This window comes from Bombyx mori, chromosome 25 (genome assembly GCF_030269925.1).
Source record: "Bombyx mori chromosome 25, ASM3026992v2".
NCBI classification, from domain to species: Eukaryota; Metazoa; Arthropoda; class Insecta; order Lepidoptera; family Bombycidae; genus Bombyx; species Bombyx mori.
The window spans coordinates 277,987-303,799 of record NC_085131.1 but is presented as its reverse complement, the minus strand read 5'-3'; the positions used below and the strand labels follow the sequence as shown (position 1 = coordinate 303,799).

Below are 25,813 nucleotides of genomic sequence, written 5' to 3'. Positions count from 1 at the left end.
TATTCACGTAAAAACTGATGTGCGGATGTAGAGTGACCCCGTGTCCACCAATTCTTATTTATCTCGGTATTTTTCTTGATAGAGAGTCAACTATCACACCGGCGATCGTTTAGCGAAGATTTCTGGAGCCATGTAATCCAACGCTCAACCGACAGCCCGAGACAAAGGCTGGTGGTATCTATCTACCCGAGCGGGGTCATATTACACTTCACTACCAGCTGGGAACATTAGGAGACAGTAGGGAGGGACCGAATGAATTACGCAAATTTACAATTTGTTGTGCACTTTGTTTTTGTTTTTTTTGCTTAGATGGGTGGACGAGCGACTCAAGTATAGTTACAACGGCTGCCCCACCCATCAAACCGAAACGCATTACTGCTTCACGGCAGAAATAGGCAGGGTGGTGGTACCTACCCGTGCGGACTCACAAGAGGTCCTACCACCAGTAAATTTCATTGCATTATGTTATGTATGTTCCTTCTCCTGGAAGTTAGCGTTCAATTTACTAATTAGCTATTGGAAGATCTTATCACTAAATAAACCTGATTATTCCGTCGGGCATTGGCTCGTTCCCTATTACATATTTCTCTTCTTAAATAAACTCAAACAAGGTTAAAACAACATGTAGATAATGATGCGGCTTATTTGCTGTGAATTTTGTGTGTTCTCATGTATTGTGTACCCACATATGTATGTATGTATTGGGAAATAACGAACCCTGAATTTCTTGCCGACTTTTCTCAGCGTTGAAACTGTATGCGAACAGATTGTAAAGTCATGACTAAAAGCGTTTGTAAAGTTATTCATATCTGGTTTTATGACGTCTACTTCGTATTTTTTATGTAAAATGGTATAAAATCAATCATTCACTTCAATGAATTAATTCACAAAGTTCCTTATTCTTTAATGTTTCCTATTGATCAGATGTCTCTACCCAAATCGCAGTCACCCTACCGTCTTGGAAGTTACAGACATGAAACTCGAGCGCAGCGGATGGAAACAAATTGCTACGAATCAAATGACGCGACACTGACTTGCCTTTGAGGGGAACCGACTGATGATGACGCTGCAAGCTTTATTTGATTGTGTTAACTGGATACATTATTCCTAGAAGGTGTATGTTGACAAAAATTCACTGGTGGTAGGACCTCTTGTGAGTCCGCTCGGATAGGTACCACCACCCTGCCGGTTTCTGCCGTGAAGCAGTAATGCGTTTCAGTTTGAAGGGTAGGCCAGCCGTTGTAACTACCTATACTGAGACCTTAGAACTTATATCTCAAGGTGGGTGGCGCATTTACGTTGTAGATGTCTATTGGCTCCAGTAACCACGTAACACCAGGTGGGCTGTGAGCTCGTCCACCCATCTAAGCAATAAAAAAAAACAAGCCTAAGGCAACCATCTTGTTTGATTTTGTTTTCATTAAAGTTGCTCCGTGTTTTAGATTTTGCTAAATACATTTTTGTATTTATTCTTTAGTTGATGTATTCTTTAATCCTTAATTGGTGTTAGTATACCTAGTTGTATTTCCGCGGGTAGCAAGCCGTGAGTTGTCTGTTTTTGCCATTCAACGTCAAATAACACCATCTTTGTAATCTCTTCACTATTCAGCTATTGGAAACTTCTGAAACTATGAAATTAATTCGTAATACAGATACAGTCTCGCACTATCATTGTTTTAATAAAGTCTTACGGAAATTTAATACAGCTTTATCTAATATAATTATGGGTTTTAGTGACCCTTAGTATTTCTGCCGAACTCACTCGCTTAATATTCAATTTCTGCTAAGGACCAAATGTGTTCGGCGGCCGGTGCATCGCACAGGCCCTGCTAAATATTTTAATACTTTACTTAGGTTAAAAAAGAGCACAGACAGCGGCAAATAATTTTTAATCAAAATCAGAACTTAATCTAGTTTTTATTTATTAAATAAACGCAATATGCTTGCTTCTAAATGCTCTTGTCTCTACCACCGGTTTGAAACGCAGTTTCCGCACTGAGAAGAATCGGTACACCATTTTACAGAATAAAGTAAGACCCCGATTAACGCTGCGTATAAGATCCATCACAGTAGAGCACAATATGAAACAGCGTTAAAGGAGGTTATCTCATTATGTAAATATGTACTTAGGGTTAGGAGAAGATGGGTAGAAAATTGGTCAGATGTTTTGGCATTAGCTAAATTTACTATTAATGTTTTTTATAATAATAGAATAAATTATTTCTTACAAATGTACAAACATAATAAACGAAAATATAAAAACAAATCAAATTCTAATTCAGTATGTTTACATGTCAGAATATGATTCTATATCCAATTGTCTTCCTAGAACTAGAGAAAACATACCTTCACTTGAGTGCAGCGAGGTGGTAAAATATGCGTACCCACCCAACTTGGTCTTGGCCATATCTATCCCACAACACCAACATTGGCAACAAGCAGGTTTTTCCAGGAGCTTAACTTCGCAACTTAATTCCTTACCAATTAATCTATAGATAGGATGCTACACGTGAAACAAAAGATCATATCCCTATCCCTCGTAAGCTGCATTTTTCAGTTTTTATATAATATCAAATAAGTGTTGAATATTTTACAAATTTACACCTTAACATTTCAGAAAAACTGAAAAATTCTTCACCGCGAATACCGCTGCGACGCTGCGGATGCTACAAATTAGAATTTTGTTTAATGATGCGGCAATTTGAGGTCTTTCAAAGAAACTGTCAGATACTGATAATGCAGATTGGCAGAGTGGTTTCACATGATAGGTCCTGTAGGAGTAGGTAGTAGTCATGTACTTGCTACTTGTAGGTTAAATGTCTACGACTCATTTTGGATGAGTAAATAGGTTTATTTAGTCCTGCTGGAGCTGGAGTGCGGCTATCCACCTTGAAAAAAGATGTTAAATTTTACGGTCATCTTAAGGGACTGCTATATTCCGGTGTACTCTTGTCCTACGAGTGGATGTGTGAATATTATTCCGGTCTCTTTCTAATACATTTTTAATGCTAATTGTTAACACTTGTAAGGTGCATAGGTTAGGGTGCTGACGCCTTCAGCTCTAACACTAGGAGCAGGCCGAGGGACCCCGGTAACCGTACTCGTCAGACTCGACAAAGAGGTCGACGTGCAACCGAACCCATGCAATTAGCTAGCTAAGTTTTTCGCCGGATCTTGTCAGGGGGTCGCGATTCCGATCCGGCAGTAGATTCATTCGCGAAGCAGCTGCTCTTGAGTTGTTAGGTCTCCTTCGGAGGCACTCGGGCAGCTGTTAGCAAATCCCACCCCTCCTGGCTGAGCCTTTGCTCGCCCACCTGTCCTGGTGAAACTGGAAAGGCCGCCGGGCCAACAGTAATCCTTCAATCAAGAAAAAAAGGTTACGGTGTAAATGTGGACACAAGGGAGGAAGCAGTTTGACACCAGTAGTTTGTTGGCAGCTTCACGTTATATTTATTTTTAAACATTAGGGCCTATCCCGAGATGAAGCCGCGGCATCTTCTTACCTAGTGTATTACTGATGTTTCTCTTTCGGATATAATTGTTAGGTTCTTTGACAGGGAGAGGGTGATGGGAGAGATGTGCTCCGCACTAAACATTTCACTCTTCTCCTTTGCCTTTTAATGAGTTCTGTCTCATGCGAGGCTCGGACGTGGGTTGTTGAGCGACGGGAGGTTTTAGTCGGTTCGACTCCGACATGCCCCGCCCTTCATTACCAGTGGAGGGCGGAAGTCCGGTGATTTCCACATAACTAAAAAAAATGTTCTTTGACAAGGTAAGATTTAAACACACCGCTCTTTGACTGGGTGTTATCACGATTTTCCCATTTAATTAGTTACGGAAGTATTCAGCGGTGTTGCAACCACCATGATCACATTATGAGTCTACCCGAGACACTAACCGAAATATAACACCCAGTATTACGGGTGTAATGTAGATACCCGCGAAAGCTTAATACAAGTCAAAAGATTTAGTGAATCCAGACCGACCGTGATTACCTAGCATTAAAATGCGTACCTAAATTTAAACTTACGAATAATAAGTAAAATATCAATAAGAGTCTTGTTTGTTTGTATGTTATAATTGTGTATATTTACAAGCGTTTCGGCGCGGGAAGGGAGTACCGCTTTCATGAACTTAATAAATAACCTATAAAAGTCATTGTTCTCGGTCAGACTGGCGTGGATTATACTCGATTGTCCGTCGGTCGCCGTGCCGGATTACCGCCAGGGGGGAAATGAGTACAAAATAACGATATACGTAGTGTTTCATGAAAACGAGAAATGTTCGGAACGTTCGTAATTGTAAAGCAATGAAACAAATCATACCGTGTCGTGATTTTAACGCCTGCGATTCACGAAAGTCTTGGAGACTACGGAGGAATTACAGTTGCAGGCTATAGGTGTCTATACACAGGGACTATTATTCCATAACCACATGAGATCCTCTCTCTCGGCTGTCGACTCTAGCCTCGTATAGCAGATGTCCATGAAAGGTTCGTCGGGTTTTAAAGACAATAAAAACTTTTATTTAAATTGAACTAAACCGATTACTGTTTTGAATGCGTCCCTGGTCAGCATCAATCCTTCGCGCAGTATTGTTCGCTCCCTTTATCTTTTGTATAAAACTCAGTTTTATGACATGTCGTTAATACGCTATTTTTCGCGAAAAATAAAATGTTATTTTTTCTTCGTTTCATACGATTTTATCGACACAAGCTCTGATTACGCGGGGCCCTGTTAATGTTGATTCGATTTTAAGTTGCTTTCAGATTTGTCAGCCGGCACTAATATCAACTTTTACTTGTGTACATAGTATGACCTTCTGTTCATTAATACACTTACGATTTCCCCTTACGAATAATGTCCATTTTACAATGTCTTAGAGAAATATTAGAGAACAACACAACAACATTAGAGTTGTATCGTAGATATAGTTACAACTATACTGAGACGTTAGAACTCATATCTCAAGGCGGGTGGCAGAATTTACGTTGTAGATGTCTACAACGGCTGCCCCACCCTTCAAACCGAAATGCATTACTGCTTCACGGCAGAAATAGGCAAGATGCTGGTAGGTACCTACCCGTGCGGACTCACAAGACGTCCTACCGCCAGTTTCAACTTACTTACTCCAATCTAAATTTTTTTTGATTATTATAAGAGTAGTACCTACATGCATTGCCACAAATACTTAGAGATAATCTGGTCCACATCATTATTTTTCGAAATGATCTACTAACTTCAGGAATTCTTGTTAATAAGTGTGTGACAGCGTGCGGCGGTCACGGCCGGCGGAGCGCGACCGCCGCGTCCCTCTGCCAGCTAACTATAGACGGGATTGTCGTCTAAACTTGAACGTTTGATGGATTTTAAACTAAAAATAAAACGTATAATAAAGTGTTTTGTTAATCTAGATACGAGCGCGAGGGCTACACAGATCGTTCGCTGTTCAAGTTTTTATGATGCGGTCTGTGATTTGTGAGGATGTTTCTGCTTTTGTAATGACTGTTTCCTTTTCGTCCTGTAATTAAAGAAATGCGCGTGTTGTCAACACTACTGGTGTGAAAGAAACGAATTCGGGTCAATCAATTGCTGTATTAGCTACAAAGAATGTTTGTGTTAATTTTGAATGAAACTTTGGTCGGTCCGTTAAAGCATCTTTTTTTTTTCTTCCTAAGCTGAGAGCCTTGAGAGGCTATTTCAGCGTAACCTTAACTAGTAGGTGACCTCACGGGGCTCATAACTGACGATATTGCTAACACGAACCCTAGCAAGAACCGTGCTTCGAAGAATCTACCACCGGATCGGAGACGTGAGCCACTGAGAAGATCTGGCGAGAAACTTAGTGGGCTGTGTCTGAGGGTTAATTTACTCGTCGAGCTCTTCGTCGCAAGCGACTGGTTCTACGAGAACGATAACCGGTGCTTGAGGTACCTGAAAGCACCGTTAGTGGATCGGGAGGATCCGAAATGACGTGTTTGGGGCGACGTCGACTGCTTTCCCTTCTGTCCGCAGGGTCGGGAATATTAAAGCATCGAAAATCATCGTACGCTAACGTACCTACGCCTAAATCCAAGCAAACCCGGGTGCCTCCTGGGAAAAAGAAAGCGCTGCTGTTCCATGAGAAACGGTAGCGGTGCAGTTGAAAACAATCGGGCTAATTTTCCCGAGATGAAACAAATTGCCCAAAATAAAACGCATTGATTGAAAAATCCCTGTTGACGACAGAGAAGGGTCGAGCTTTCTCAAATATGTTTATCTCCGAGTATACTTCCTGAAGTAGTACGAGACAATAAAGTGTCTAGAGACAGGGGAACAGGGCAGTCCATAAACTGATTGTACATTACGATCACATGTGAGCGCGTACATCCTCCCACTATAAATAGTGTAGCGCCCGACTGCGTTCGCTTCAGATCTCAGCGGCGGGCGTCACGCGCCAACTGCAGCGGTAATAGGGCCGCCTACCCTACACAAAAAACGTACAACATAAATTCAACACTGTGCCCACATCATAAAGGCTTTATTCCTTTAAGTACATTTTTTAAATCTTAAACACAGTTTTTGTTGGGCAAGTTTGAAGCGTTTCGGCTTAACATAAGGTTCAGTTTGGTTTAAATTTGAATTTTAAAGGAAACGCAGCGATCGTATCTGAATATTTTAATTAGATAATTTTAATTAAATTTTGTTATTTGAGGAGGCAACTGGAAGTATTTGCTCGGTGTTTACATGCATGTCAATTCATTTATAATATTATTATGTTTCTGATTCAATCAATCTAATTTTTTTCCCATTCTAGAAGATGCACAAATCTTATTCAGCGTAGGTAACCATAACAGCCCGCTTAATTCTAAGCCTCTCGTTACAGAAAAAAATCCTACACGTACATATGTATATAGGTAGTTAGTATTAGATTGTGTGCATTGTTATTCCACTGCAGCTCTTAAGTTCAACATATGCGAGTGGCGCCGCGGGATGTAGGTACATTATGACGCATGCAGTGTCTCAGTCCGGCACTTTGTCTACGATCTAATCCCCCCTACGCATACACAGTGCAGCGGGAGCTATCATAGCTAACAAGCACCCTGGCCTTAACTGATCCATCGCTGCCGAGTGCCGAGTTTGGTTTGCCCCACCGATCAATGACACTCGCTCGGTTTTTTTTTTTTTTTTTTTTTCCACAGTAGAAAATCGCCGGATCCCCACCCGCACGGCAGGTGGGGTATGTGGGAGTCGAACCTCACTAAAAACTCCTGCCGCTCACAGCCGGCGCCCTACCCCGGACCGGGTGGGAACCCAGTCGGAGCTATTGAGACGGCGGGACAGGGTTTACGCAGTGCACATTACATCCATCCCGCCGTCCCCCAGACGCCGGACCGGCGGCCGCCAGCAACACGACCGCCGGTTCCCTCGGTCGACGGGCCAAGAGCCCGATTGATAGCGCCGCGCTACACCTTCCCCCGGAGCGGTCGGGGGAATGCGACCTACCACGCCGCCCCACGCCTAGGTTCCTCCCCGCACAAAGCGGGTGGAGCCCGAAGCCCTTAGGGGGCCGGGTTACGGACGGGACACCGGTCCCGACCCCCTGCTCGGCGGCGGCGGGTTTCTGCGTAGTGAGGAGAGCTTTGCCTCACTCGCCCCGCCGCCTCCTTCTGCGAGATGGTGCACTCGCAGAAGTCTAGCATAGCCTTCCAAGACTCGTCGCCGCCAAGCATCGACGCCACGACGCCAGGCAGCGACAAGTCAGGTCCTATCTTTGCGACAAGGACACGGCGCTGCACCTCCCAAGCGGGGCAGACAGCGAGCGTATGCTCACACTCGCTCGGTGGAAGATTTTTGAGATTTTTGATTTGTGGAGAAAAAAATGTGTGTGTGTGTGCAAGTCACACACGGTAGAAGTGAAACTTTTAAATAAGTTATAGATATACTGACTAACGATAGGATTTTTTAACGCTTACGGTCTCGCAAATCAACGTGATCAGGTTTCTGACTTTTTGCGTGACCATCAAATTGATATCTTTTTAGTGCAGGAGACCCTACTTAAGCCCGCGCGCCGTGACCCTAAAATCGCGAACTATAACATGGTCAGGAACGACAGGCTCTCTGCCCGTGGTGGTGGTACCGTCATTTACTATAGAAGAGCCCTGCATTGCGTCCCGCTCGATCCTCCCGCGCTCGCTAATATCGAAGCATCAGTGTGCCGAATCTCACTGACGGGACACGCGCCGATCGTTATCGCGTCCGTTTATCTTCCACCGGATAAGATCGTTCTAAGCAGTGATATCGAGGCGCTGCTCGGTATGGGGAGCTCTGTCATTTTGGCGGGCGACCTAAACTGTAAACACATCAGGTGGAACTCACACACCACAACCCCGAATGGCAGGCGGCTTGACGCGTTAGTCGATGATCTCGCCTTCGATATCGTCGCTCCGCTAACCCCGACTCACTACCCGCTAAATATCGCGCATCGCCCGGATATACTCGACATAGCGTTATTAAAAAACGTAACTCTGCGCTTACACTCGATCGAAGTAGTTTCAGAGTTAGATTCAGACCACCGTCCCGTCGTTATGAAGCTCGGTCGCGCTCCCGATTCCGTTCCCGTCACGAGGACTGTGGTGGATTGGCACACGCTGGGCATCGGCCTGGCTGAATCTGATCCACCATCGCTCCCGTTTAACCCGGACTCTATCCCGTCTCCTCAGGATACCGCTGAAGCCATAGACATCTTAACGTCACACATCACCTCGACATTAGATAGGTCATCGAAACAAGTTGTAGCGGAGGACTTCCTTCACCGCTTCAAATTGTCCGACGATATTAGGGAACTCCTTAGAGCTAAAAACGCCTCGATACGCGCCTACGACAGGTATCCTACCGCGGCAAATCGTATTCGAATGCGTGCCCTACAACGCGATGTAAAGTCTCGCATCGCCGAAGTCCGAGATGTCAGATGGTCTGATTTCTTAGAAGGACTCGCGCCCTCCCAAAGGTCTTACTACCGCTTAGCTCGTACTCTCAAATCGGATACGGTAGTAACTATGCCCCCCCTCGTAGGCCCCTCAGGCCGACTCGCGGCGTTCGATGATGACGAAAAAGCAGAGCTGCTGGCCGATACATTGCAAACCCAGTGCACGCCCAGCACTCAATCCGTGGACCCTGTTCATGTAGAATTAGTAGACAGTGAGGTAGAACGCAGAGCCTCCTTGCCACCCTTGGATGCGTTACCACCCGTCACCCCGATGGAAGTTAAAGACTTGATCAAAGACCTACGTCCTCGCAAAGCTCCCGGTTCCGACGGTATATCTAACCGTGTTATTAAACTTTTACCCGTCCAACTCATCGTGATGTTGGCATCTATTTTTAATGCCGCTATGGCTAACTGTATCTTTCCCGCGGTGTGGAAAGAAGCGGACGTTATCGGCATACATAAACCCGGTAAACCAAAAAATCATCCGACGAGCTACCGCCCGATTAGCCTCCTCATGTCTCTAGGCAAACTGTATGAGCGTCTGCTCTACAAACGCCTCAGAGACTTCGTCTCATCCAAGGGCATTCTCATCGATGAACAATTCGGATTCCGTACAAATCACTCATGCGTTCAACAGGTGCACCGCCTCACGGAGCACATTCTTGTGGGGCTTAATCGACCAAAACCGTTATACACGGGAGCTCTCTTCTTCGACGTCGCCAAAGCGTTCGACAAAGTCTGGCACAATGGTTTGATTTTCAAACTATTCAACATGGGCGTGCCGGATAGTCTCGTGCTCATCATACGGGACTTCTTGTCGAACCGCTCTTTTCGATATCGAGTCGAGGGAACCCGCTCCTCCCCACGATCTCTCACAGCTGGAGTCCCGCAAGGCTCTGTCCTCTCACCCCTCCTATTTAGCTTATTCGTCAACGATATTCCCCGGTCGCCGCCGACCCATTTAGCTTTATTCGCCGACGACACGACTGTTTACTATTCTAGTAGAAATAAGTCCCTAATCGCGAAGAAGCTTCAGAGCGCAGCCCTAGCCCTAGGACAGTGGTTCCGAAAATGGCGCATAGACATCAACCCAGCGAAAAGTACTGCGGTGCTATTTCAGAGGGGAAGCTCCACACGGATTTCCTCCCGGATTAGGAGGAGGAATCTCACACCCCCGATTACTCTCTTTAGACAACCCATACCCTGGGCCAGGAAGGTCAAGTACCTGGGCGTTACCCTGGATGCATCGATGACATTCCGCCCGCATATAAAATCAGTCCGTGACCGTGCCGCGTTTATTCTCGGTAGACTCTACCCCATGATCTGTAAGCGGAGTAAAATGTCCCTTCGGAACAAGGTGACACTTTACAAAACTTGCATAAGGCCCGTCATGACTTACGCGAGTGTGGTGTTCGCTCACGCGGCCCGCACACACATAGACACCCTCCAATCCCTACAATCCCGCTTTTGCAGGTTAGCTGTCGGGGCTCCGTGGTTCGTGAGGAACGTTGACCTACACGACGACCTGGGCCTCGAATCAATTCGGAAATACATGAAGTCAGCGTCGGAACGATACTTCGATAAGGCTATGCGTCATGATAATCGCCTTATCGTTGCCGCCGTTGACTACTCCCCGAATCCTGATCATGCAGGAGCCAGTCACCGTCGACGCCCTAGACACGTCCTTACGGATCCATCAGATCCAATAACCTTTGCATTAGATGCCTTCAGCTCTAATACTAGAGGCAGGCTTAGGGACCCCGGTAACCGTACTCGTCGAACTCGACAAAGAGGTCGACGTGCAACCTAACCCATGCATCAGCCCGCTGAGTTTCTCGCCGGATCTTCTCAGCGGGTCGCGATTCCGATCCGGTAGTAGATTCATTCGCGAAACAATTGCTCTTGAGTTGTTAGGTCTCCTTCGGAGGCGCTCGGGCAGTTGTTAGCAAATCCCACCCCTCTTGGCTGAGCCTTTGCTCGCCCACCTGTCCTGGTGAAACTGGAAAGGCCTTCGGGCCACCAGTAAACTTTCAATCATAAAAAAAAAAAAAAAAAAAAAAAAAATATACTGACTATCCCACTACACAGGAGCATACACATGGAAAATGTTTAGTAGACGATAGTGGGGATGCTACGAAGAGTCGCACAAAAAGGAGACCGAGAACGTCTAATGTGTTCTATCTCATTCTCTCGCCGGCTGAATCCTATACATTTATGTATTTGTGTCTCTATGGACTTATTTTTTCGTTTCATCGAGCTTGAAATCACAACGATTCTAAAGAAGTTTCACTTCAAAAAACAAAGATTCGGTCAAATTTTTATTTTAGTAATTTCCTTTTTCGAAATCTTAAAATGAAATGACACGTCATATTGAATAAAACATAAAGACGACCGTCCACTGGGCACAAAAGGCCCGCGCCCAGTGAGGCGCGGCGGCGCGCGAACCGGCGCTCGGTCGGGCGTCGCTTCGTCGAAATACTCTTTCATCTACGGCTCGTGCATTCGGAACAAGCCCCGGGATCTCGCGGCCATTCATAAATGACATCTGTTTACGTTGACAACCCCAATATGATGATTTATTAAACGTGAAATATTGTTAGGTAACTTTGAGCCGTCTCGAGGTTTAATTAATGGACTGTCTGATAGTTCTGGATCGCAATGCTATTTTCGTGGCCGCGATATTTTGCGAAACGTCTAATTCGTTTCCGGTTTTGTCATTGAACTGCCGTATTTTAGTTTTAAAAGATCTTAAGCTTGCGTCTTTGGCTCCGACGTCAGTCTGTTCTTGTTACCTACTATACTGCTTTGTGCTCATTACTATCAACAGAATCATAAACTTCGAGCGTTGATCTGAAGAGTGATACTCGCCTATCTACTACACATAGTTATTGCCGATCAAGTTCTGTTAATCATCAAGTCTGCTAGATTTCCCTTACACATCGATGATGTTACATTACATTATAGTTTGATCGTTTATAGTTATTGTCTTTGGCAGAATTATCTAGCAATATTTTTAATGTACTTTACAATTTTGGTGGATTTCGTTTTGTTACTAAATATTTAATTGTAATGTCAATGCACGACTTAGTGAACGCAACATTTCCAGGTTATAATGAGCATAACTAACAATTACTAATAAATTGGCACAAACGTATCATTAGAACATCAAACGTCTGCATCGGAGCGGTGTTGCGGAGAGTGTGACGGGCGTGACGGGCGTGACGGGTGTGACGGGCGCCACACCTAGTTGCAGCTCCATGTGCCGTGCCGTGTACCTGACCGCTGCTGTCCTGTCGTCGCTCACCGAAGCCTACTCATCACTAAATTCACGTTTTGTAATTTTCTTTTTACTCAATATTTAGATGGTTGATGATGAAAAATTATATTCTTGCCCAAAAGATCACTTTTCGTCAACTTAGGTTGGTAGCATCGGAAGATAGGATGGACACAATAAGCACGAGATTTTACAGAGCGTTACTTAACGAGAACTACTGTTACGGTTCAATTTAGTTTTTTTATTGTCATCCATGACCGTCGACGTTGAGTCGTAAGTACAGTAAAACCTCTTTATTCGCAGTGTATATGTTCCGTAAATATGTCGTGCATACAGATACCATGAATATGGAATGACTATTTACATATATGGGATTATAGGGAATAAATTCCTAGAGATAGATTCATTCATACATTTTCTCAAATTTGGTCAGTAGCTTGGACGTTCAAAAGTTATCGACACAGAGTTCATGTCGTATGCACATTATTTATTTGTTTATTACACTTCATGTACAATTTACATTGGCGGATTTAATGCCTAAGGCATTCTCTACCAATCAACCAAAGGTAGTGCAGAGTCAATAGTGGTAGGTGCAATTAAATTTAGATTAAATTACAAATACCTACATGCTCAATATATATATATATATATATATATATATATATATATATATATATATATATATATATATATATATATATACAAACACATATACATATAATAGTTTATGCAGTACATATGTAAAGGAATATATTAATAAATTCACTTAACAAATAACTTCATCTTAATAAATTCATGTGGATTCCGCTAATTTTTCCAACAGCATTCGCCGAGTCCTTAACTTGAAAGTATGTAGGTATATATTTCCTGTAACTTTATTATATAATAAGTGCAAAGTAAGGGCCTAAAATGTTTAAATTATGTTTTTATTGCAATATCCATAATTATATATTAATAATAATAATTATATATCCTGATACAATGATATATTCAGTATGAAATAAATATCTGTCTACATGGGAAAAGTACAGGAAAATCAGTTCAGTGGTTCCGGAAATAAACAAACAGACAGACAAAAATAATTGTAAAAATCGTTGGTTTATATTTTATTTTTCAGATCTATATTTTTCTTCAACAGTAAATACTTATCGGATTCCGTTGTTTTATTGAATATAATATATTTATCGACAAAGGAAAGATCTTCCATAGAGCGGGTGAGATTGCTCGGTAGACCGACGGTCCGATTGTTGTTGTTCGGAACTATTACATGGAAGCTTATCTTGGATGTCGTAAGAGAGATACAGGCATCTGTCAAATCTCTTGTGTTGTATGACAGCTACCGCCACAATATTGATATTTTGCTTTTTACTGGTGGTAGGTCCTCTTGTAAGTCCGCACGGGTAGGTACTACCGCCCAGCCTATTTCTGCCGTGAAACAATAATGCGTTTCGGTTTGAAGGGTGGGGCAGCCGTTATAACTATACTGAGACCTTAGAATTTATATCTCAAGGTTGGTGGCGTATTTGCGTTGTAGATGTCTATGGGCTCCAGACACCACTTAATATCAGGTGGGCTGTGAGCTCGTCCACACATCTAAACAATGAAAAAAAAACTCACCTGTAATAACTTTACGAACTAGCGAAGTTTAAAATTTAATAAGTATTTTTATATAGACAGATTTTTGTTTCATTTAATAATTTATTCATGCTGCATCTAAAATGTGAATAAGTTCACGATCCATCTGATGCCATTGGTCACCGAGGCCCACAGACATCAACAACAACACGCATGCGGCCACTCATCTTGAGACAGGAGGTTGAGATCTCTTGTATTGTACGAGTATACCGGCTGTGAAACTGGAGGGTGTGACTGCTTCGCGGCAGAAATAGGCAGGAGGTTGAAACCACAGACGTCTTCCTCCTTCAACGATAGGTCGAGGTTTCGATTGTATAATTTAACGGCTGTTCCGCTCTCCAAACGGGGAAGCATGATGCTTTGCAGCAGAACTACTCGTATGTAGGAGGATGGGACCTGCCCGGGCAGACTCTAGTACCTATACGAGTATTATGTACGACCCTCTTTGGTCCGCGGATACATAAATGTTGAATTGAAGAAGTCGAGAACTATTACGTAATAGTTCTCGACTTGCTCCTTTCTATACCTATGTATTAAGGAAAGAATCGTACGAACAACAGGTCAACTCCTGCAAAGCAAACGTGCGAAAATCTATTCGTAGGGAATTAACTCTGGTTAACCGTGTACCGTTTTGTTGCGGTCTCACGATCCACTTGGATGGTAAGTGGTTATCGAAAACCACAGGCATCGTAATTCATGACAGAGTTTATTAATCTTACCGCCTGTATAAATTAGGTTGAACCTAAATATGGATAGATAGCTGAATGATTGTATAAACAAACATCTCTCAAATACTTAATTTAACAAATGCGTGTTTTTAAAATAAAATGACATTAAAAATAAAGTCACAAAATATGCGAGTGTTTTACACCGGATAGATTTATGTAAAGCACCACGGTACAGTTCAATTTAAAAATAAAAACAGTCACGCTTTTTAGTAGAAAACGATTTGGGTTTTTTTCAAGCGACGGGGATAACAAGTTTGTGAAATTACACAAATTATAGATTTCTTATTTTTGTGGCCCAATTAACTGCAAAAATCGGATTTGCATTTAGATGATAAAAGCATTTAGATGCTTAGTAATTTAAATGATAAAGACCAGTTAGTTTGTGGAGAGAAGATGCATGTGACTAGGAGATGTATGGAAATGGTAGTGCAAGGTTGTGGGGCAAGAGGTCGACCGAAGAAGACATGGATGGAGTGTGTGAATGACGATATGAGAGAGAGAGGAGTGAGTGTTGAGATGACGGCTGATAGAAGAGAATGGAAGAGAAAAATTAGCTGCGCCAACCCCACCTAGTGGGATAAGGTGGAGAAAAAGAAGTGAAAGACGAGTTAGTTTAGCTAATTATTGTAATTGCATTCTTTGCACTTAGATACATGTATTTTTATATTACAGAAAGGCTTGTCTACCTACAATGGCAAGAAAAAAAAAGCTGGGCTTTTTGTTATTACAACTTCAAAGAACGAAGGATTTTTTTAAATTAGTAAGAGTATTATGCCATAAACCTCATACAGTATTTCACTTAATAGAAATAAATAAAATGGTACGGTACAAATTTCATTAGATAATTTTCATTAAGTTATATATTATATTAGGTGCTGGAATAACGTGAAAAACCTATAGTCTTTTTATTTAGAAATAAGCGATATTGTTGGTAACTAGAGCCTATTACAGTGTAAATTACAAATTAAGTACATTATTAACTTGATGCGCTTGTAAACTCCATACAGGTTACTGAAATGTCTTCGGTAATTTAATAATACAGGCAACACTAAATCTTTTCCGGTAGACTACACGTTTATTTTTTTAATTTCCAAAGCGGCTTCGACTTCTAAAGATATTAGCGGGGACAAACACACTGTCATTTGTAAGTTGCGTCGTAATTAATCAGCGCGAACGTTTTATTTGGCGGTTGTGGTGTGCGCGCGCGGTTCCGCCAAATACTTCGTGCGTCTGACAGCAACTTTATACAATATATCGAAACGTTGTATGTGGATTTGTGAGAATTGGGTATTGGCGCTAATTCCCTCAGATTGCTTTTGTTACTTTTCAAATTATTATATTTTTAACGCATTGCATTTATGTATTAAAATCAATTAATCAATTTATTCACTAAATCATAGCTGACTCGGTCGTACAGTAGTTAACGCCCTTGACTGTGGGTTAAGTATCGTGGGTTCAATTCGACTATCATACCAACATACGTGTAATGAACAAGGAGAAAGCTTGAATTTTGTTAGTGTTTAATGTCTATATGTCGGTACGAGTAGCGCCACCTGTCATCAAACAGCACAAATAGTTTTCAAAACAACTAATACAATATACTATGTTCGGGGAATGTAACACCATCTATTGTCAAATAGCAAAAACGGATGTGGAAACAACTAGTATTATTGGAAATATGTATTTTCGAAAATTGTGGACATGTCGTGACGTAAGTAAAAAAATGAAGACAGTAATCAATTCTACTCGAAGTGAAACAGCGAACGGATCACCTCTAGCGAAGCCAAACAAGTGAATTGTGATATTGCAACCTTCCAAGTCTACCAAAGTGTGGTAATGATGAAATTGAGTTTTAATTTGTATATTGGTTAATGTTTTATTTATCCCGAGCCCCAGCCTTTAACAATATGTTTTTCAACGTACACAATACACACATAGTACCTACATATAGGTATCAGTCAATGATTCCCACAGAACAGGGTATTTTAGCTTGGGGTAGATGAGCATGTGTGACTTGTTCCCGGTTATTATAATCATATTATATAAAGGAGGGGCGCACGGCATACTTAATATTAAGTGCATCGTGATTGAGTGATTGGTACAACACCAGGGCATAAGATTGTTTCAGAAATTGGTCGAATTTTGTCATCTAGATTAGAGCTGATTACTAATAGGAATTAACTTACTTTGGTAGAATATGGTAGTAACAGTGGCATTAAATTGAAGTTTAAAATTAATGCGTCTGAACAAGTAAAATATGACTACTAAGTTCCAATCCAACTCAGTTAGCGTAAATCGAAAACAGACAAACAAAATGGCGTGTTAGTCGTTTTGGCGCGAAACGCTTGCAAATGGCTGTGGTGTGGCGCGTTTCGTTTTGTTGTACTTTGATCAAGAACTGACGTACATACTCATTCATTATTTGTAGCATTTAAAATAAATTGGCGTTGATTTTAAAGACATTTTGTGGAAATTGCTTTAATACTTGTTCTCTTGTCATGTTGTCAATTAGAATTTTAGCTTTTCATGAAAATTTAGTTGAAACAATGGCCTATGCTAATTTAAACAAACAAAAAAGTGCTGGCTTAGATACTTTTTTTCTTACGTTAACTAGCCATATTCACTGATAGCTCATCTGGTATTTGCCGGATCTCGATGTGAATCCCAGCCACCCAGCCTGAGTCGGGGTCGAAGTTTCAAATTAAATAGCGACTGTTCAGAATCGCAGAACCGAATGCGGCAGAGATAGAGTCAAACATAGCCGGATGCGGGCTTAAAATGCCTCTTACCAGTAAATGCAGGTCGGTGATGGCATTAAACTGGTATAGTACTCAGAGATCGCTGTGCATTTGCGATGGAATCCATTAGTAGCCTTTCACGACACAGAACGTTCACCATCAGAGAGTTCGCAATTTCATTTTGTTTCTGCGTAGTCCAAGTGCCTTTAGTAGGTACCTACGTACGGTGACTTGATGATATTGTATCTACACATACGCGTGGGTGTGCAGTATATTTTTTTTTTTTTTTTTTTTATTATATCACAGTTACGTTCCAGTGTAAGTTCCGTTTGCCTTTCGTTATGTCTTACGTTCACATTTGTACTCCGTGTAACGCCAATACATCGGTAACGACCGTGACCTATCACGACACAAAACTCACAACTTACCTTCGATACTGTAATGAGCTTAATTGCTATGATAATTTTCAGTCAGTAATCAGCAATGGGGTGGGTAAGATACGTACTTCGAGTGGGTACTCCTTATTTATAGTTTATAGAAAATATTCAACTATGTGACGGAACATCGATATCTTGGATGTTTATCAAGATGGCTCTGGATGAAGATTGAGCACTTAGTGGTAGTGGTGAGACACACAGAGTCGTCCATACCAAATATAAAAACGTATCAAAATACTCAGACAAACAAACAAACCGCTCAGATGCGGTCGTCTGTGAGTTCTTGTAAATATACTTCATGTTACTTCATGGTCAGAAAACCTGGAAATGTACCTGTCTAAGCCTGGTCTACAACCGTCGATCTCTTGCAGGGCATCCGCCACCTTCTAGTGTAGTTATGTTCGTAACGAGAAGTATTTACGGAGGTGGGTGAGGCAATTGTGAGTTTTGCAGTAATGTGTCCGTCTACTATGAGCGGGTTCTTAATCACAAGTGTTTTAAGCAAAACTTAAATTGTCGCAATACATCATTAAAGCCAGATCCGAATTTATTCCGTCATATCGTATTAAGACACGATAAGTATCTCAAATGCAAATGTATTTTGTGATGGTTGGCTAATTCTAATTCTAGACGGCTTTTCAAATAATCTTGAATGCAGTTCGAAAAACTTCAGTAATCTAGTCATTTGCTATTCTATACAGACATTATATTGAAATCAAGTCTTAACATAAATTTCCTGTACTAAATTTCCAATTTCGTCTGTAAAAGTTTGACGGTGGTCGGTAAATTTTTCATAGCACGCCTGAACGCTCGGCTGGGAATCCACAAAATGACTACAATGAAATACAAGGTCATAGTGACATTGATGGGTGATAAAATTGACAAGCCAAAGCAGAGTATGTTGTTTGACCATATGTTTGTCCAATTCTTCAGCACAATCTATAGACTAACTCGTCTGACGGAATCATCTTAAGTTTTTAAAAAAAATCTGAAGGTAAGTAGCCCAGTGGCATTGCTGAAGGGCATGAGCATATTGATGAGCATAGTAATGCACGAGCATGTTATTTCAATATGCCGTCCGCGAATATAGCAATGATAATCGGTCAATGTATTCTAAAATATTGAACATCCTTGCTTATCCCCGCCTGCAATGTCTTCACCTAAGTAATATACATACCTACTTAGCTTGTTTTACGCGTTTAGTCAGTACCTATATTTAATGCATTCGAGTTTTTTGGTGACACCATAAATTATGACTTTTTAAATTTATTTTATTTAGGGATATTTTTTCAACAAACTAGGTACTATGAATTTGGTGAGTATAGAATCAATAGGGCTTATTGACGGTCGCGAATTTGCTAAATAACATAACCTAAGCACTGCTGATGAACACGAGCAATGACTATGCTTGTCACTTAACTAGGAATTTTAGGGACGAGCTGTCATGATAATACCACGAATTACCCAATAAATACGGTTTTCTCCGGCGCTAAGAAATATCACGTTTTAATAGCAAAATTCAATTCGGAAGACACTAATAAGTAATAATATCAAAATCCGCTCAAAATAAGGTGGACCAACCACCCAGGTGACAACCAAGGTGAACCAATGTTGAACGTCCCATTCACAAGTCTCAACATGCGTCTTGGAGTACAATGTCGCCACACAGGACTTTTATTAATTTATAATTCAGATTTATAGATACTATTTTTGTATCATTTTATGGTATGCGCTAGTCTCATCAGTGGATATATCGAACCAAATACATAAGATAAATGTTATCATCGTACACTTACTTGGCCATACTGATTTCAAAGAGTGGCGGGTGCGTTGATGAAGTCAAGTGACGTATGGGTATTTCGATGTCAGCCATGGGCTGAGGCTGAAGAAAATTTGAGGGAATCTAAATATCACCAAAGCTACTTAAATTAGATTTGTAAGAGCGCTTGGCTTCTCTTTTTCTTTTACACGCTGCTGAGACCTAGACATTGAGAGAAATTGAGAAAAAGAAGATAGATGCTGGATGGATAGATGCGAAATGTGGTCCTGGAGAAGAATGCTGCAAATACAGGGGACGGAGTTCAGAACGAATCAGTCAATTCTACAGGAACTCGGTATCAAGCAGCGTCTATCCTCCATCGTTCAGGGTCGCATTCTCACTTTCTTCGGACTTTTGTCGCGACGGGGTGACGACTCAGTGGAGCGCCTTATGATCCATGATGGGCCGACCAAATAAAAGTAGCCCTAAACGGTTCGATCAACGAGTGCATAAGAAGGGCCGCGGTAAGCGAGGAGTGGAGACATTTTGAAGCGCGCCACTACCGGAACTGATGGCCACAACTATTCTGCCAAGAGTACAAGCGACTGAGAAGAACTTTTTTATCTAAGATAAGTAAGTCTTAGTGCGGCTATTTTCCATGATTCGGTTTGTGGTATTACAAGATGCTGATGTAATTTTTTTTATTTTTTTTCGTTGCCTAGATGGGTGGACGAGCTCATAGCCCACCTGGTGTTAAGTGGTTACTGGAGCCCATAGATATCTACAACGTAAATGCGCCACTTACCTTGAGATATAAGTACGATCTCAGTATATTTACAACGGCTGTCCCACCCTTCAAACCAAAACGCATTACTGCTTCACGGCAGAAATAGGCAGGGCGGTGGTACCCATCCGCGCGGACTCACAAGAGGTCCTACCACCGTTAAATATTTAAAATTCTAACCGTTGATTTTGATGTTGTTCTTTAAACCTTTTTTCCGATTATCGAGCTTACTATCTATACTAATATTATAAAGAGGAAAGATTTGTTTGTTTGTTTGTTTCGAATAGGCTCCGAAACTACTGGACCGATTTGAAAAAATCTTTTTCCATTAGAAGCCGACATTGTCCCTGATGAACATAGGCTACTTTTTTTATAAATTTTTTTATTTATTTTTTTCGGTTTCATGTGTGTTTTAATGTTTCCGAAGCGAAGCGAGGGCGGGTCGCTAGTCGCTCATAAACATCGGCAACGTCATCGAATTAGTCAAAGTGTAGCCTATTGCAGAGGACTTTCTCCAAACATTGTTTAAAAATAGATATTGACATAGCACTCAGGAAACACCGAGGGTGATAGCTGTATTCATTCCAGAGTCGGATGGTCCGTGAGACAAATTATCTCTGAAAACGTAACTCAGATGGTCTTTAATATATTTGCTCTGGTGGCGCGCAGTGGAAAGATCCTCCTCCGTTTTTCAATTCCTCCGAGTCGACTGACTATCTATGGTTTTCAGTGTGACGTTTGATGTGTAGTTTTTGTTGTCTGTGTATTTGTGTTTTACCTGTGCGTTTTGTATCAATTTTCAGCTATTCTAAAGAGAATTTTGTTTTAGATGATACCAGTATTTTCTCGTAAATTGTAAATAGAATGGGGACAGAAGTAGCTATATCTTTTAGTTCTTTACGAGCACAACTAGAGAACGAGAAGAGTAACCTCTTTAAACTAGATGAAAACATTAAAAAGATTGTTCAAACCACAGGACGCTTTGCGAATGATAGGTTAGCCATTAAAATATAGATTTTTGTAAATTTCTTGATGTATAACTTGTAATCTAATTATCAATTGTTGCAGATTTAACTCAGGAGACTATCCTAGAGGTGGCAATCGTATCGGAAACAGAAATTCTTTTACAGAAAGCGGTAACAACTTCAAACCTGATGAGCAATTTGGAAAACGTAAACAGGAGACAAAAACTGTATTTAGCAGGTAAATTGCAATTATATAGATTACGTTGACGGATTTGAACAAGATCAATCTGTTGGAAAAACTAAATTAGATGTCATAATGCTAAGTGTAAACAATATTGAAATTTGTTTTTCAAGGTCATAATTGTCCTGTGCACAACTGGCTTCAACGACATCCAATTACCAAATTTAAAACATAAATTTCCATATTAAAAATCTGTCAGTGTATCTAGTTTACACTCATCATTTTCCCACTAACTTCTTTAATTCTGAATGAGTTTTAAATTGTATTTAAGTATTTGCTTCAGTTTCGTGAGTAGTAGGCATGATTAAAACTGAAATTAACATGGCCTAAAAATACAATTCCCAGTATATTTGTATTAAGCTATCCAACTGTCCTGAAATTGGAATCTCACAAGCCATTAGCAATTTTTGAATGAAATGTAGTATTTAACACATATTCACAAATTATTGCCATGTTAAAGGTATAACAACCTGTAATCAAAATTGAACCAGCAAAATTTAAATTTGCCTAATTACTGGTGGTAGGTTCACAGCCTGCACAGGTAAATATCGAATACCACCTTGCCTATTTCTGCAGTCAATCATAAACACATTTTGTTTGAAGTTGTTGAGTTTGAAGGGCGGGGACAGCTATTGTACTATAAAATTGAGACTTAGAACTTGTGTTGCAAGTTGGGCGATATTTACATTGTTGATGTCTATGGGGCTTTGGTATCCACTCAACACTTGGTGGACCATGATCTCATCTAGCCATCCAAGAAATATATGAATAAACTGTTCCTTTTGACTGTTGTCTGTGACCACAAAAATTCTAAAGTATTTAAAACGTATAAAATAATAAAAGTCACAGTAAACATTAACAATAATTAATATGGGCAACCTATTGTACAAATTATTTTACATGGAAACAAAAATATAATTATTATTGTTTGTAAAAATTGCTCTTATGATATATAAATCTCATCAGAATATCAGCAAGAGCTGACAATAGTGATGGTGAGGATGACTTACCAACGAACAAAAGAGTTCGGGTGTCATCAGCAGTGTGTAGAGAACTACCAACAAGAGCAGCAATCCTTAAAGCACAGGGTGATGATGAACAGGCACGCACACGGAATAGAAGAATTTTTGGTTCCTTACTTGGTACATTACAGAAATTTAAACAGGAAGAAATTGAATTGCAGACTAAGGTTTGGCCCATACGTTTAAATATATTAAACATTATACTTTGAGATTACTTGCTGTGTTCCTATCATGGTAACTTACCGATCCTCAACTTGGAACAATGAGGATTTTTGAAAGATAAATGTACAGAATGTTGTTGAGAAAAAAATATATCTATAAATTTGTTTTTTTTTCTCAAAAATATTTTCCTCAAATTAAATGTATATCTAATTTGGTTTACTGGTAATATGTATCTAATGGGCTGCTTGGCAAACTACAATGTAAGCCCACAATGGATTTTCATCAATATGACCCAGCTCATTTCTGATGCCAAGCAATGTTGATGACTCCCCACTAAAAACCAACAGGATAGTAACCTTGCCTGAAAAAACTCATGCAGTAAATATACTTTGTTTGTAAATCAGCTTTTCAATGAACTTTGATCTGCCTGTGTAGTTTCTTCATATTTTATGATAATTAATATTTTTCAGGAAGATAAGAAAGCACAAGTTGAAAGGAAAATAGAAGAGCAAGCAAGATTACAAAAGGAAAAAGAATTTAGAGAGAGAAAAGTAATGTTTGCAGAAAGAGAACAGAAGAAAGCCACAATAAAAGCATTAGAAGCAAAGATGGGTCGAGTACAAGAATTTGAGATCTGGGAGACAACCCAGAAGAACCTTAGGAATTTTATATTGACTAAAGCAAAGCCGCATGTATACTGGATGCCGAAGAAGTTGAATGATAAAGCGAAAGAAAAGTTGGACTTGAGTCAGATGTACCATGATAGTCAGTATTCCATATTAAGTTTCTTTGGGGAGTTCATTGTATTTATCATAGACAATGCTTTGTTTCTTAGTCGGAGGGCTGTGAGCCCGCTAGTCTCACTGTCTTGTCTATTGCAATTGAAATCATTTTCATTTGTGGTAGAATTCTACTAATAATTAATTTATTATGTTTTCTGTTATATATATTGTTGGTGCAAACACTTGAGTAATTACTGCAACCAATAGATATATTATTGATGTTAACATGCATATATTGAGCAATGTAATACATATAAAATTCATAAAAATCATTAAAACTTGCAGAATGTGTTATAAAGAAACGCGAAGAACTTCAAGATGAATTATCTCGTATAGAACAACGCTGCACTAAACGTTTCCACCAACAAGGGCCGGAACAGAATGGACAGCAAGTTAAGGAGGAAAAACCAGATAAAAAGACGAGAGACAAGTTTGCAGCTGACACTGAAAGAGATGACAGTGATGCTGATGGACCGGATGAGGATACTCACGAAGACACCACTATGACACATTCAAATCAAGAAGAGACGAGTATGTATTTTATGAGTAATTTAAAGGTTGTATGATGAGAGGAAGGAAAGATAAGTGAGTGCACAAGGAAAAGTGATGAATATCTGGTTGACTCTTTTGCATTACACATTCATGATGGTGGTGCTACAAACTATCATGTGCATTTTTTCCACATTTTTAGGGGCCACACTCATTTGAGTAAGAGATAAGACAGGCACTTCAAAGTACTTTTGTGTAATATCAGACAGTTTCCCCTAGCATGTCTTAGCAAAAAGGGGTTTTCGCCACCTGAAAGTCTATTTTTCTCTTTTGGTTTCTTCATTTACAACATACTCCCCAAACAGACTTTCTGCAATGATGCCATTTTGTAATCAGTTTAGAAAAAATAAGCTTTTTACTTCTTAGTTTGTTTTCAAATATACACATTAGTAATTTTTTTAACTGATGTAATTTTTAGTTATTCAATAATGGTGAATTATGAAACATAACTAAGAATGTGTTTTAATTATTATATCAAGCTACTGTCCCTATTGAAAAAAATAATCCGAATATGTTAATCTAAATTACAAACCTGAAGTTAAATAAGTGCAGTGTTTGTTTTTAATGGTGATGGAATGGCAGAAAAAAATAAAAGGGATATTTAGTGTAATCTACACATATACTAAAGAACCATACTACCTCTTTGCAGTAAAACAAGAAAATACACCAGAAATTGTTGAACCACAAGATAGAAATATAAAAGATGATGAAGGTAAAATAATTGAAAAACCATCAGAGGTGAATGACAATCCTAAAAACGACGAAGTTTCCACCGAAACAACAGAAGAAGTTATTAATCAATCTTAGTAGACTTTACATCGACATGACTGGTAATATTATCAACAGAGTAGGAACTTGAAGAACACAAGTTCTGTGATAAAGGTCTACTTTTATCACGGTATTTCCAGATTTTTCTTACAAGCGTACAGCAGCTTATGGAAAGTCATTTTGAAGGTACATACACTGGGTAATATCCAGCGAACATTAGTCGGTCATGTCGAGGCGTAATATAGGAATAAATCTGCAAAGTTGATAAATTTTACAAATAGACAAGAGAAAATATTAAAAGTTTATTCGTATTAAAATGGTTTTTCATTATTTTCTTAATAAATAAGTAAGTATAGCTGATAGCAGTCGTCGTGGCCTAAATGATAAAACGTCCGGTGCATTCGTATCTAACGATGCACCGGTGTTCGAATCCCGCCGGCGGGTACCAATTTTTCTAATGAAATACGTACTTAACAAATGTTCACGATTGACTTCCACGTTAAAGGAATAACATTGTATAATAAAAATCAAACCCGCAAAATTATAATTACTGGTGGTAGGACCTCACGTGAGTCCGCACGGGTAGGTACCACCGCCCTGCCTATTTCTGCCGTGAAGCAGTAATGCGTTTCGGTTTGAAGGGTGGGGCAGCCGTTGTAACTATACTGAGACCTTAGAACTTATATCTCAAGGTGGGTGGCGCATTTACGTTGTAGTTGTCTATGGGCTCCAGTAACCACTTAATACCAGGACTGTGAGCTCGTCCATCCATCTAAGCAATAAATAAGTAAAGTCAAGTAAAGAACTACTAGGTACGTTTTTTATTGTTCTTTATAACACTTAATTAGGAGTTCTTAATGTTCTTGTGCTTTAAACCTAAATTAGGCCTTTCAATATTATTATTATTATCTTTCTTTTGTTTAACAAACGTTTATGAATAATAGGTAAAGGCTGCCCTAGCTTTCAAATCGGATTGTATGAATGCTTTGGCAGCAACAGGCA

At 40.3% G+C, this 25,813-nt stretch overlaps 1 protein-coding gene across 1 annotated transcript; it reads left to right on the top strand.

Annotated features, from left to right (window-relative positions):
* The first annotated feature begins 20,980 nt into the window (after positions 1-20,980).
* LOC101743394 (pinin) lies at positions 20,981-25,128 on the top strand. Its single transcript, XM_004925644.4, has 6 exons — positions 20,981-21,317; positions 21,391-21,525; positions 22,495-22,717; positions 23,183-23,477; positions 23,780-24,025; positions 24,693-25,128. Exons 1-6 carry the CDS (start codon positions 21,187-21,189, stop codon positions 24,848-24,850), a joined length of 1,188 nt encoding a protein of 395 aa, XP_004925701.1. The 5' UTR covers positions 20,981-21,186; the 3' UTR covers positions 24,851-25,128.
* The last annotated feature ends 685 nt before the right edge of the window (positions 25,129-25,813 follow it).